Genomic DNA, 14,718 nt, shown 5'->3' on the forward strand with positions numbered 1-14,718 from the left:
TTGTCGGGAGGACACTTCGTCAGTTGTGAATCTCGCGAGTCATCAACATGCGGTGGTACAGACCTCCTGTAGTCCTGTCTAGGAGCACGAAAGTCGAAGGATTCTGACGAGCATCGGCTATTTGCAGCTCCACGATTCACCCCACCAAGCCCGCGTTTCCAAATATCATACCAATCACAGCGTTCATGCCATTCAACCGGAAAATGTTCGAACATGGTTTGATACTGCATCTAACGAATCATGTCGAATGGTCCAGCGAGCTGCATCGATGTTGCGGCCGACCATCGGCTTCTAGCTCTTCTCGAACATGGCCGGCGGAAGCTCTCGTTTCCGTATATCAATCCGGCTGTGTTCGCAACGCCACCGGAAGTGGTTCAGGCAGGCGACAATCTTGGTGGTGTGGAGGTCGAGGACATGGAAAAGCTGGAGAAAAGAAGAGTCCCTGACGCTCGCAATGGTCGGACCAAGTCCAGTACGCCTGTTGCAGTCTCAGGTCCGACCACAGTACAAGAAGAAAGCGATTATCATCAGGATAACAGCCAGCTTGTGACAGTAGACGATATAGGGATGGCCGAGTCACACTCGGCCCACGACTGCTTGTCTGGTGGTCACAAAGCGGCCGGAATCTTTTACGCAAAGAAGTCGGTTCAACAAAAGACAGCGCAGCAAGTGGTGTCAGTTACAGTCAATGTGCCGCCCGTACCTGACTGGTGGTACACTGATGGCGTACCATGTGTGGATGTGCTTTCGGATGACGTTGATCGAGCTACTGTCCAGGAAGTCTTAGAGAGCCGAGTGGAACCGGAAAAGTCTAGACGAGGCAGACCTCGCGGGTCTCGCAACCGTAGAACCCTGCTCAGAGAGCGACGTCGAACTCAGAGGAGGGAAGCTCAATCCTCGTCGTAAACATGGACGATGTTGCTCAGCCTGTACCGGTCCGGCCTGACCACACCAGGAGCACACGACCAGCTTCTGTGCACACTCTTTTAGCTCTCCAGTCCCACAATCATAGATAGGAATTTACTGATCTCCATCAAGACGGGACGCCTACAGCGCTTCACTACCCTTCCTAAGATCCTGAACACCCTGAAAGTTGACACTTAGTACGAAGCCGCTAGATTTCCAGGCCTGAGGGACCTTAGCGTAGAGCTCATCGACTTGCTCTAAGCTGAGCCAAGGCCTTTAGTTTCATATATTCAGAAATACACAAAGACCGTGCAAACAACACTGTTGACTGTCAGTATGCGAGATTGAATGTGTTTGCACGATGACGTACCAGAATCGCACCAGACCAGCATTGCCCTAAGCCCAGACCGTCGGCGAGCTCAATGCAGATGTTCCGGGTCTTGGCAATGCACATTCCCATTCTGATTGATCACAGCCGGAGAAATCCTATCAATGCCAAGAACAAGTGAGTCATGGGGTGAATCAGACGAGCTAATCCCTTGGAGTTGGCTTACGAGTTTCGTGCTAACGCAGACATAAATACCTATGCCGCTATCGATCCCAATTAGAGAGGAACGAACATGTTGACACGCACAGCAAGCCACTAGTTTTGTTGAAGTCTCAGCATGTCTATCCGATCACTTTTGGCCATCGTGTGGGCTGTCACACCTGTCATCGCCGAGACAATCCATGGCGTTCTCGTCTTCACAAGACACGGCGACCGTACAGCAAAGTACCACTCCGGTTACCAGATGACGAATCTTGGTGCTTCTCAACTATATGACTCAGGCCGATTCTACAGACAACGTTACGTCGAAAATGGTGCTGCCAACAGGATCGCGGGAATTGCGTCGAATCAAGTCAACAACCAACAAGTATGGGCCAGAGCTCCTGACCAAGCAGTCCTCTACCAGAGTGCGACGAACTTCCTGCAGGGTCTGTATCCTCCGCTCAACGAGCTCGAGTCACAATCAGCCACGAAGGCGCTCACCATCACCTCCAACACAACAGGTCCACTCAACGGGTATCAATTCATTCTTATCCATGGAGAGGGTGAAACTGACCCGGACACCATCTGGATAAAGGGCGACGATGCTTGCCCAGCCTACTCTCGAGCTTCAGAATCTTACACTGCAAGCATAGAGTACAAGGCAACACTCGACAAGACGTCAGATTTCTACTCACAGTTGGCGAATCTACTTGCCCCCGTCATGGGTGAGGAAAATGTTACATACAAGAATGCCTACGACGTCTTTGATCTTCTCAATGTCGCGACGATTCACAATGGGTCGATTGTCTCTCAGATTACTGCAGACGACCTGGATCAATTACGATACTTCGCCAACGAATACGAGTGGAACCACAACTTCAACGCGTCACAGCCAGGTCGATCTATCGGCGGCATGAGTCTGGCAGGTGCCATCCTTCAGCGCCTTCAAGCCACAATCGATACCAGTGCGGTCAGGAACAAATTCCAGCTGATGGCTGGTTCTTACGATACATTCCTTGCATTCTTTGGTCTGACTAATCTCACAGCGGCGGGCGAGAATTTCTATGGGTTGCCGGAATATGCCGCCAGCATGGCATTTGAACTTTTTACTGAAGCCGGCGACCTTGAGCGTCCTGCCAGCTTTCCTACTGAGGATGCGGTGGGACATGACCTGAAGGTGAGGTTCTTGTTTAGAAATGGAACCGATGGCTCGGATGAGTTGGCCGTATACCCACTTTTTGGCGGAAGCGAGCTGGCAATACCATATGGTCAATTCGCGGACATACTTGGAAGCCGGGCTATCAACTCTGTCAGACAGTGGTGTGTGGCCTGTGGATCCACACAGGACTTTTGTGTAGCAGCGAACGCAACTTCCTCTGCCGCTATAGGTCCGAGTTCGAAAACTACAGCATTTTCTTCTCGATCAGCGTTGTCGAACGCAGCAGCTGGCGGGATTGGAGCAGGCATTACTCTGGCAGTGGTAGCAATTATTGGTGGGGTACTGTTGACTGTCTTACGAAAGAGGAAGCAGTCTCATGCAATGACTGTCGCTTATGCAGCTGAGAAGAGGTCGAGTGGTAGTGATAGCGACAGCGTCTGACCTGGGTAGAATCGCTTCCGATTAACCAATATTGCTGTGCTCTTGAGACGAGGTCATGCAAAGTGTTCGTGGCGAAATATTCTTTGTTCATTCAGAATTGTGCTTGTGTTTCCGTGGCCCTCCAGTGATGCGATGCAGCCACAATGGAACGAAGAATCCGTAACATGTGCCAAGTCGACGCGTCTGCAGAATGGCCACGCTACCTTTGCTACAAAAACAGAAATAGCATGAATGGACACATGCCACAATGCATAATTGAGCCATTTGATGCTTACATTGACACTTTCGTCCATCTCGCCCTGCGTACCAGGCGTAGGACTACTGCTGTAGAGAATATCCCACCATTTACTCAGCTTCCAATACCATGATCACCAGGCAGTCTTGGCGGCAAAGACACAAGCATCAGCACAGGCGCAATGCTGAGTTCTTGTTATGAGGCAAGGCTCGAAGGCAGACCTAGTATTTACAAGACACGTGAGTGTACAAATAGAACCTCAAGTCGGTCTCACTCGTTAGAACTGTATGGCAGTGGTGACCGATGAGTATTCAACGTAAGTCGCATCTGCACGAGTAGGGGTGTTTGTAGTTGTCTTTTACGAGGTCATACAAGGTGATCCAAGGCGCGACCTTGGTAACCTTGTATACGTTCGACCTCAATCGGCCGTATCTCCATCACGTGATATTTCTGCTTGATTTTTTCCTTCGTTCAGGCATCCTTCGCCTAACCTGCTTGTGACTTCCCTCTGGTCGCATAACGGTCGTGAATGTCACAGGCCGTAACAGTTCTTTCGCCATTAACGAGACCTCTGCAGCGTCAATGCTGTCACCTAGCAGTGCAACGTTAACGGGTAGTGCATATCGTCGGATGAGCATGCCTCTGCTATGTCGTCACCAGGCTGCCACCGGATCTTACGGTCAAATTGTACCTGAGCTGCAGGATTCAGAATCACTTGCACAGCCTCGATTTATGCCGCATAGCCCCTTCTCCCTTCTTACGGTACTCAATTGCCAATCAAAGACCTGTTTGAGGAAAGTAACCTAAAGAAGTTCAACTGCTGAAATTGACACCTTTCTACTCTAATACACCCTACCACTGTTAGGTAGCATGTCTTCCTCCTGCAGCCCGAGCTGACACCACGTCCGACAACTGAGCTTGAAAGCCTGGGAACAACAGATTGCTCCGAACACTGGCGGAGAGGAAGAGTGTATCTACAAAGTAGCCTCGTCACCGAAACGAAACCCGAAGTTCCTGTGAAAGGTCTCCGTTAGGTAACCCACATGAAAGACATCTGCAAGAAGGCGAAGGAGAATACAAACCAGCTCATTATTAGCTGCATTCTTCGAATGATCGGCTCTCGAGGGCAAAATGTGCGACAGATATGGAATTTTGAATCCCGGCTCTGTCAACCACAGTGGACGATTGCCTCCATTGCGGCAGTCGACGTGGGAGCAAGATTGATGTTCCTGGGCCAGAGCTGCATCAACCAGAGCGACCAGGCAACTTTCTTGTTCACATTGATATCGTCTCGACCGGACGACCTTTGCTGTCTCTGAACCAACACCCAATGTCAATACGTTGAGAGATTTTGAGGATGCAACCAGCAATAAAGCCAGCGAGGAATCCCATGCGCTACCAGGATGTGGCAGGCGTACTTCCGCTCGGCCAGACACCCGACGCGCCGGTGGCACTCGAGACAGTACCGTACCCGACGCTGCAATAGACACTTCTTCGTCACGCTCCGCTTCGCCTGCGATCCCTGTTGAAGCTTTTGCAGAGCCACGGAGACGTCAGCGAGCCAACACCGCGAACAGCCGTTCCGAGTCTTTCATTGAACTTCAAAAAACTAGACGATGCTCACAAAATGCACGACAACTCACTCAAAGCAATGCCAATGTTGCTGTTGCGCTTCCTTTTAGGACAAACAACTCTCCGGTCGAAGGTACCGCTGTGCTTACAGACGAAGGCCTGCCAAAGACCTTTACCATTGACTTCGAAGAGCTCGAAGAATATGTTGCTCTTTGTGCTAGATCAGAAATGCAGGGCCAGCCGGCGTCCACAAGTCAGGTCAGCAACAATTCAGTGGCCAAAGTCTTTCACGACGTGCGCAGTACAAGCAAGCATGAACCTTTGGACATCGTTCTTGGTGGAGAAAACTTCCATGTGAATCCACTGGCGTCGACTTCTGCCACCGGTGTCCGTGCTGCGTCTGACGAGAAGTGCCTCCCACAAATGGCTGAAGTGAGTGAGACAGGGCTGGGACGATTCCTGTCCTTCACTTCAAAACTGGGGCAGGCAAGGTACGCAAAGCAATTAGTGGATTTTATCGTGGAGGGCTCCAATCTGCGGGACCTCTTCGATGTTGGACCGGAGGGTGGAGTGTGGTGGCTTGATGTCCTTAACCCCACCAAAGCAGAACTTGACGTTATTGCCTCAGCGTTCAAAATCCATCGTTTGAAAAAGGAGGACATTGAAACGCAGGAAGCTAGTGAGAAGGTGGAGCTCTTCTCACAATACTGTTTCGTCTGCTTCCGCTCATTCGAGATGAATAAACCATGTGACGACTGTTTGGTTGCTATTCATATTTAAATCGTTGTCACCACCGATGGTGTTCTCAGCTTTAGCTACGCACCAAACCCGCATGCGAAGAATGTCTGCCACCGCATCTCTAAACTAGGTGACTTCGTCTCCCTGAGTCCGGACTACATATGCTATGCCATGATTGACGATATTGTAGACTCCTTCGCACCTATTATTCACGAGGCAGAAATTGAATCCCAAAAAATCGAAGACCAGGTTTTCATCGCTCGGGAGGACGACTTCCTTGCTCTCTTACGACAGATTGGCGACTGCCGCAAGCGTGTCCTCAATTTAATGCGGCCTCTTGGTGGAAAGGCGAATGTTATCAAAGGGTTCGCCAAACGTTGTAACGAGCAGTACAGAATTACTCCACGTGGTGACATCGGCCTTTATCTTGGCGACATTCAGGACCACGTAGTCACCGTGATGAGCAACGTGGGTCATATTGAGAAGATGCTCAGCCGCTCTCATGCGAATTATCTGGCTCAGTCGAGCGTTGACAGCATTCTCGAGGGCAACTACACGAACAGATCGCTTGCCAAGATTATGGTTGTTGCCACGATTCTGGTACCCCTGAATTTGATTACCGGTTTGTTCGGGATGAATGTGCACGTACCTGGACAGGATCTGTCAGGATACAGTTGGTTCGGAGGGATCCTCGGTGTGATTGTGCTTTTTGTCAGTGTCAGCCTTCTCCTGGCAAAGAAGATGAAGTTGATTTGACTACGCGGTTGTGAGCAGTTCTTCGCCCTTAAAGAATGTTCCATCGATCCCTATAGCTTCAACACGTTCCTTCCACTTCGCTCCTCGGTGCTTCCGAGCCTCGATTGTATGAACCGACTTGGGCACGAGAGTAGCACAGTACGATGTAAAACCTGGAGATATCTTAGAAGAAATTGCAGTGACTGCACGGTCTCTGAGTTTGAGTATCTCGTTGAAATGTACATAGATTGGCACACACCTAATTTGCTACATAAAAAGACACGCAGGGTTGTAAATCCTGACGCATTACAATGTTGTTGGAAACAATTTGGAAAGTACCTTCCCTCTTGTGCGCAAACTTCTTGTCACTAAACAGCCAACATATCACCCGCTCCTATGACCGGCCTCGCTTACCCGGAAGCTGGGAACTTGCGTGATAACCGACTCCTATACTGTTGTGTCATCTGCTGTCACAGAATGAAACAAGTCAAGTAAAAACTAAATTTTGCAACCTTACATCCTCATATTTGAATACCTATCAACAGTGCTGCCGCAATTTGCGCTAACCATTTCAAGGCAAAGGTGACCACATGGCTACTGTCTCGCAATATACCCACAAAGATCTATATACCGTACTGTGGTAAACTTGTAAACAATCAATCAAGAGCTTCTGCCAATCCCACTGATTATTTTCAAGTTTACAGAGGGACATGACCACTTTTGGGTATTCTTTTGTGAATCTATCTCTGGCAATGCTATTTAGGAAGGGCATTAGCAACCACAGGCTTAGCTCTTGGGAATGACATTGCTATTGCTACTGAAGTGTACCAGTGTGTTAGATATCTCCTTGACACTTTAAACCATATGCAGATGACGAAGCTAGGTGGGTTCTAGGTTGGTACTGTTAGTAGTAGGACAAAGTATTCAATCATTGGTACTAGACTGGGAGTGCTAATTGAGACTAGTGGAGGTGAGATGTGACTTAGGCTAACTACAGGGAGTCTACAAAAGAGTAAGGATTTAGTTTGGTATATATATTTAATGTGCTCTCTGAGGCACGTTAGGTATGTTAGGCATGCACACTCCGTCGCAAGAGCAAGCAGAGTAAACAGGGCGAGCAGAGCATACATCAATTCAATCCGGGTCAGAAGCTCTGTGATTGGTCTGGATGCAGCCAACACCTATGAGGCCGCTATTTATAGGCGTGAACAAGGCTGAGGTAGAAGACACTGTTGTATAACACACTCTTCACGCCCAACCAAGAAAGTGCCTATTGCATTTGTGTTCCTCGCCGTCCCGCTCCACGATTGTTCATGCTTCAACAGCGGTCTCATAGAAGAGCAACAGCTCCAATGATGGCAGCCAACCCTACACCAGCACCAGCAGTAATCATAGCAGCACCTGCTGCAGAAGTGGTGGTTGCAGCAGCAGCAGCAGAAGAGCTGGATCTGCTGTCTTCTTCTCGTCCGGAGGAAGTGCTGCCAGCAGCAGCGGAGGTAGTGCCAGCAGCAGAGGTAGTAGCAGCTGCGGCAGAGGATGACCTGCCATCTTCCTCGCCTTCGCTTCGGGTAGTGGTTGCAACAACAGTGGATGATGATCTACCGTCTTCCTCACCCTCGGTTCTGGTGGTGGTTGCTACAAGGGTAGATGAGGACCTGTCATTGTCTTCCTCGCCCTCAGTACTGGTGGCAGTAGCAACAACACTGGAAACCGCGTTTGTTGGAGAAGTGATACTCAAGCTGCTGGTACCGTTCTCGTTGTCGTTCTCACTCTCGCTGGATTGCGCGATAGAGACGGCTGCCAAGCTGGCGACAATGGAGAGGATGATCTTGTGGGAATGCATTTCTGATGACGGCGACTGTCAAGTTTCTCGAGTCGTGAGGTACAGATGCTTATTGTTTAATTCGTGTAAAGGAGTTTTTGAAGGTCACTGGATTGTTGAAGATTTTGAGTGACTTTAGGGGAAGCGAAGTCTTATACAACTCAATCATTCTCCACGACAAGCCTGCCTAGGTAACGAGACTACACAGACTGAGCCACGTAGTGAAATGGATCCATTTCAGCGTCATGCTGCCGGCTGTGCATATGGTCGATATGGCTAGCACTACAAATTAGCAAAAGCCTACAAGTCAATCTACTTCGGGAAATTTGTCTTTCACTGCTTGACTAACATTTGCTTGGCTGCGTCGCTGTTGTGGTTTCAGGGCGGTTGCTAAACGGCTATTAGGACATAGCCTGGATTCTACTCACACAGTTCATGATAAGTCGCAGCTCTCCAGTCCTCAAAATATCTTCAAGACAGCTAAGGCTCGATCTGCTCCATGGACAAGGAACATTTCTTTTGACAGTCCATGTAGACGTACTCACACGATCTACTTGCCGCTCATTATCATCATCAATTGCGGCGACGACGAACGATTGAAGCGTTGGCGTTCGAGACCTGGTGTGGCTTAGCCCCAGATGATGTGGTCTATGCACATTTCTTGATCTCTACACACTTCGAGCAGCTCTTATGTTGTGCTTCAGTGCTTGCACGCCACGCTGAATTGAGTAACAGCTGCTATCGAGGCAAACTCAAGTATGCCGAGGACGCATAAAAGGCCAGCGTTCTCGCTGTGGATTGATCGTGCCAAGTACTAATCGGCGTCCGGCTGTGGCGAGGTGGAGCATCAATCCGAGAGTCTTCAGTAAGTGGATCGAGCTATTCTACTCGCTCCGCGTTTCCCAGGCACAGTAGTACCTACGACAAGGTACAATCTGCCGACTATGCTTGGCACGGATCAGCGGCGTGTGTTTATGTCATAATTCTCCTTTCCAAGGATTTTTGTGGCTTGTACTAGTACTAACCTGGCCTCGACCGAGTCGTCGACCCATCCGGGTTGGCACTGCCATGAGTGGTCACCTAGCCACACTGATGGACATCAAGCATGCTTTACGCACAAATAATTCCTCGCGACATGACGACCAAAATACTTGAATAGATGGTAAAGTGCTCATCTGTGAAATAGACTATGAGAGGAGGCGTGTATCGAGGCTGGCAATGAAGCCCACCGAATTGTTGTCACGCCTATTCTTGTACTGATGTGTTCCAAAAGTATCCTAACACTCACAGCGGTTTAGATACATCTTTGAATTCTGTAGAACGCAGATAACTTTCGTGCGTGTTCCTTGTGGTCTCGTAACTGCTGTACACTACGTGAAATGCTCGTCACAAGTGGTAGAACGATATACCGTTGCAAGGACTCCCCAGGTCTTCTGCAACTGCAAATTGACACTCTCGTATATGTTGTACCGTACCACAGCTGTGCGCCAGGTCAATTAGTAATATGCCTCTATCCATCCAGACAAGTCTCCCCTCTACTAGATTGAACATGCTCAACATTCCTTGTGAGGGGAGCTGGAAAGCAACATGCAAAGGGTTATTACTAGACGATGGATTTGACCACTCCATCCGACATGTTGTAGGCAAACATCCATTAATGCGTAAGTCTTCGCCAATGCAGCTTGCAACTACCCGGCAGACCATAGTACTCCAAATAAGTCAAGTACATGTCTCATAGAATAATCAATGAGGGCAAGAGTGGGTATATTCAATTCTCGTTCTCGATCGTCCCATTTGCCCTATTTAGGCAGAAAACAATCCTGCTCATGGTTGTCATGGCAAGATGGAATTCTGTTGAGCCTCCTGTTCCACACACTCTTGTACACCATGCGATAGCCAAAAGTGGAAGTTACGATGCCGATCAAACTGCCAAAAATCACATCGTGCCCGTGGTGGTGGTAGTTCAAGACAAGGGTGCTGGCAAGGTAGGTCGCAAGTAGTATAGGCAAGAGGCAGGCGATCATCCTCCAGTATCCAGGTCGGTACCTATTCTGTATGCCAAGGTGCGTGAATAGCCAAATCGACAGATAAAAGAAGCCTGCGAAAGCGATCTCTGAGTGACCAGATGGAAAGGATTCAAGCGCATTTCGAATCTTACCCTTATCCGTACCAGTACAGACCTGATCGACTGTAAACATAATATTCTGGAACCCAACTCCGCCTGCTTGCTGTGGGATGACAGGTTGGCATACGCTAAGGAAATGTGGTCGAAGACCGCCGATTGTCTTCTTAAGGATGACCTGTAGGCACGTTCCAGTAAGTATGGAGTATGCCAGTCCCAAAATGCCGTTTGCACAGTCACAGAAATTCCGCAACCAGATCTGAGCGAAGAGGATGACGGCGATTGGGATGACGATGCAGACCAGTGCCGCGGCAAGTGACGAGAAGATAGGCTCGTTGTAAGGATAAGCGAACTGAGCCCAGACGATCTCATTAGAGGTCGAAAAGAACGTGACAGGAAAGAGTCGATCGAAGGTATGTGGAGCTGTCCAGACCTAGAGGGTGGTCAGTTTCTTACTTTTCCCTTCGTTTGAAGCGTCACATACACCAGCGGTAACAGCTCCTATAACACAAAGGCATAGAATACTTCTCCATGTCTCTTTGAGGAATGTAAAGAGTTTACGCCTGAAGATTGTAAATACGTCGCTCTGTTTTGGCGGAGCGCCACGCTCTTTGGGCGTGCCCGTCATATTGTAAGCCTGGAGTTGCGGATGTGTCGTAGTGTCGTCCGACTTAGAGGTGTGCAGACAGATTGATATGCTGATATTGCTAGGGTTGAACGCAACTTTATCAACCCGACAGGTAGCGTAAGGTTCCGACTACGGTTTTGTAAAGCGTGACACGTATATGGGAAACCAAGGAGCTGACATGCTACAACATTAGTAGATTTTGCTGAGGTCCGTGTGCACAGGATAATTAAAGCCACTGCACTAAATGGCAGGCCACATACCGCTAGAGGCCTTGAGCCACTCCAAGTTGTCAACTCGTTTTGGCTCGGGATACTGTGAAACTGCAGTTTTCATACTACGACTTCTTTGGAAGGTTCAAAACAGCAATCTACAATTTTATAGTTTATGGAATCAAGTTCGAAGCGACCATGACCCGTTAGCGGTGTGCCAAGCTCACTAAAGTCTTTTTCGGCGAATGATACCACGAGAATGACGGTATTGCCGAGCTCTACAAGCTCGGCAGCTGTTACTTCGTACAGTAATGAGGCGAAGTGACAGATAAAGTTAGACGACGGCCGTCTGGCAACATTGTTCGCGCCACAGTGTAATCGCAGGTTCCATGCTGAATTCGACGAAGCTCTCAACACGATCAACACCGATGAGGGCAGATCGAAGCTGAATTGTTTAATTTGGCGCGCATGCTGGCATGCTCTCCCTCTTCGGCCTGATGAATTCGACAAGTATCAGTCCTGAATTCTATGGGGTGCCCGATTATGCCAACTCGTTGTTTTGAAAACTCGGTCCGAATACTACTGTCAACTCGACTTCGTGAACACCGAGTGACGAAATCTTTGTCCGTTTCCTCTTTCACAACGGCACAACTTACAACACGTCGGAACCCGTCGAATGTCCTCCCTTTAATAGCAACAGATTTTCTCCTCTTGTGGAACGACTTCGTAACAGGCATGAACAAGTTCTCTGTACCTGATCAGCACGCACGATACCAGGCTTGTGGTAGTGCAACCAGTGCATGCTCTTCTGTTTATCTCATTAGTGATGACCCGGCAAACATCTTTAGAAGTAGGTTAAGCGCGGCGAGGATGGAGCAGGAAGACAATACATGCATATAGATGGTCCACCATTCGGACGGGACAGCTGATTGCTGTCGACCGACCTCTCTAGTCTTGCTCAAAGTCCTGGTACTGGCTATCAACCCTTGCACCTGCACGATGCAACAACCATGTTCTCCCAGGTTGCGACTCGTTTATCCTCGTTATCCTCGCTGATCTTCCTGACACAATGTGTCTGTTACCGTGGTATGAAAGATATACTTGTAGATCAGATCTTACTGCCTTTTGATCAACTGTCTCGCCACGAGCGTGCGGCCCGACAGCTCACATTGCATTTGTCAGTCACCAAAGTAGTAGACATTTTACTTAACACTAAACCGCGCCGGTTGTCCAGACACGGTGGCTGGCTTCCACTCTTTGTCAGGCACAAAGAGGAGCCATCCGAGCCTTCCCTTGAGCTTGGCTTTGTCGACGATGACCGTGGTTGTGTTGCTGATTGGCGGTAATGACTGCTAACTCCGACTTGGCCGCTACGTTCTGTAGCTGCCTCTAAGACCAGCAGATGAACGATTGAATTGAGACGACCGGCAGAGGCATGCGTGCATCCTACGTGATGGCAGAATGCAAACGGGATTCATTTTGTCATTGTATCTCACCTGTTGTAGATTGGCGATTTCGGTCTTGGTAGGATAACTGATCGAAATGGCTTGGCGCAGTATTAAGCTTACGTTACCAATCTGGGGCTGGCAAAAGAAGCAGGTGTTGAAATTCGCAGTGTGGGCATGGCTTTCGATGTCCAAGTCGAGCTTGACTTTGCGACAGTTGCCGCAGCCCAGGAAAGACAGACGATGGCTAATCAGGCAAGGGCGATCAAGGGATTCAAAGACGTTGAGCATTTAACGCCGACTAGATCAAGTTTATACCGATGATGGCTACATACGAAAGATTCTGGGTTTTCCGTACATATGTGGTTATCTAGCGAGCTTGGACTGCCCGCACTAACCTTGAGTTTGTATAATATTGTGAGGTTGCATATACTGTAGACAGAAGACAGACGCCAAAGGATTGCCGGCCAAAATCTGAAGATAAGATCCTGGTTAAAATAAAACAAGCGTACCGACGAGAAGCGTCCAGCGCCACACTGATGAACGCATGAGATTGTTTTGCCAAAGTCCTAACCACGACCGAGTGAGAAGCCATAATCCACATCACTTTTACATGAGGGCAATGCCCCAGATACCAGCTCCAGCGATGACCATCGCAGCTGCACCAGAGATTTCCCTTCCAACGACGGCAGCCCCAGTGTATTGAGCGGGTGCAACATAACCATCGTCTTCCTTCAGCCCACTTTCTTCATTGACGATCCTCGCTGGCTCTCTCATCCGCCTGACGGTGTGCTTCGACGTCCTCGGACGTAGCATAATCTGCTAGTCTCGTCAGCTGTTGCTGCTCGAGATGATGGGTGGCTGCCGAAAAGCAACGAGTCGAGTTACGTACCTGTACCAGCGTACCCGAGTCTACGATGCAGCCACGAACTTCCAGACATCCTTCCGACCACGAGTGCCATGACTAGCGCACAGCCTACCACGAGCCCGCAAATGGCAAGTATCGTGTCGACCGACGGCGACATAACGGAAGAGAACCAGCGACTACACTCACGAATCTTGGTTGACACGACGAGTAGTGAGAAAGACACATATACAAAAGAGCTGGGTCACGCTGAGAGGAGATTGCCGTCTATATCCACGAGCTGGAGACGGGGACGCAAGGGGCTCGACGCTCTGGGTGGTACAGCATTCTTTCTTTGCTTCACGTTCTTCACATTCGTCAGGATGTCTCAGAAGGGCTAGTACGCTGTGCGACATTCTTCCTGCCGTGCAACATGAGCCATGCAAGGGACCGCACAATCGCCCTGATGGGCCTCAACGCCGGAGTCGTGCTTCTGCTGCACAAACCTACAGTCGCGCGTCTCAAACACAGTCCTGGCCTCCGTTCCCTGCTAGTCAGGTTACCTTCCTTGACCATGTTGGATGCATTGTGTACTCAAGATAGAAAAGAGACGGACAACTGAAGGAAAGAACAAGGTGAGACGTCCTCAAGGTAGCCATCGAAGAAGGGAGGTTCGCAACAGCTGTCGGTCCTTCCTCCGGCGATCACAACGAGGTAGAAACTCAGCAGGATGGCGGGACGTATGGCCGCGATCCAGACGGAAGCACTCAAGAATCTAGGTGAGTAAGGCCGGCGTCACACTCTTAAAGCTAAGGCTTTGGGGGAGTCAGCTTTGGTGATGTGAAGAAGCTTGGTGAAGATTGTGGCGTGATTCGTGAACCAGATTGTCAGATGCACGAGACTTACCCCTCGTGCCTATACGACATGTAAGAATGAGATGCGTCGCCTGTGGATAGTGAGAGTGCCCGTGAGCAATCTTATTGCAGAACGTCAGTGCGAGCAGTGGCTTTTCACAAAGCCTGGACCTCATTGCTTGCCGATACAGCCAATGAAGGCTGGCGGGAGAAGCGTGCTTCTCAGTGACGCGGCCGGGTCTCGCAAGAGAGCAGCGGAGTCGACACTACATTGAGGGAAGATATTTGCGTCGACATCTGAAGAGCTGTAAGGGATGTGGGAGGATGACTACGCTGCTGACATGACCAGCATTGATCACAAATATGCAAAACAGCCTCAAAGTCCGACTTGGTCTCACCCATTGTGCGAGCTGGTTGAACGACTGAGCTGATGCTAGGTACGCGAAGTGTCGATGAGAGGACCAGTAATGGCAACCAGT

General features: G+C 49.5%; 5 protein-coding genes across 5 annotated transcripts; 3 read left to right on the top strand and 2 right to left on the bottom strand.

Annotated features, from left to right (window-relative positions):
- Window positions 1-240: 240 nt before the first annotated feature.
- LTR64_008798 (uncharacterized protein) lies at window positions 241-906 on the top strand (the record flags this gene model as incomplete). The annotated part of the gene is made up of 1 exon (XM_064903102.1): window positions 241-906. The coding sequence occupies one exon, from the start codon at window positions 241-243 to the stop codon at window positions 904-906; it is 666 nt and encodes a 221-aa protein (XP_064750481.1).
- Window positions 907-1,571: 665 nt separating this feature from the next.
- LTR64_008799 (uncharacterized protein) lies at window positions 1,572-3,035 on the top strand (the record flags this gene model as incomplete). The annotated part of the gene is made up of 1 exon (XM_064903103.1): window positions 1,572-3,035. The coding sequence occupies one exon, from the start codon at window positions 1,572-1,574 to the stop codon at window positions 3,033-3,035; it is 1,464 nt and encodes a 487-aa protein (XP_064750482.1).
- A 2,035-nt stretch (window positions 3,036-5,070) lies between these two features.
- LTR64_008800 (uncharacterized protein) lies at window positions 5,071-6,336 on the top strand (the record flags this gene model as incomplete). The annotated part of the gene is made up of 2 exons (XM_064903104.1): window positions 5,071-5,599; window positions 5,711-6,336. 2 exons carry the CDS (start codon window positions 5,071-5,073, stop codon window positions 6,334-6,336), a joined length of 1,155 nt encoding a protein of 384 aa, XP_064750483.1.
- Window positions 6,337-7,645: 1,309 nt separating this feature from the next.
- Window positions 7,646-8,158, bottom strand: LTR64_008801 (uncharacterized protein; the record flags this gene model as incomplete). The annotated part of the gene is made up of 1 exon (XM_064903105.1): window positions 7,646-8,158. The coding sequence occupies one exon, from the start codon at window positions 8,156-8,158 to the stop codon at window positions 7,646-7,648; it is 513 nt and encodes a 170-aa protein (XP_064750484.1).
- A 4,992-nt stretch (window positions 8,159-13,150) lies between these two features.
- LTR64_008802 (uncharacterized protein) lies at window positions 13,151-13,357 on the bottom strand (the record flags this gene model as incomplete). Its single annotated transcript, XM_064903106.1, has 1 exon — window positions 13,151-13,357. The coding sequence occupies one exon, from the start codon at window positions 13,355-13,357 to the stop codon at window positions 13,151-13,153; it is 207 nt and encodes a 68-aa protein (XP_064750485.1).
- Window positions 13,358-14,718: the final 1,361 nt, after the last annotated feature.

This window comes from Lithohypha guttulata (genome assembly GCF_036872675.1).
Source record: "Lithohypha guttulata strain CCFEE 5908 chromosome Unknown scaffold_20, whole genome shotgun sequence".
NCBI lineage: Eukaryota > Fungi > Ascomycota > Eurotiomycetes > Chaetothyriales > Trichomeriaceae > Lithohypha > Lithohypha guttulata.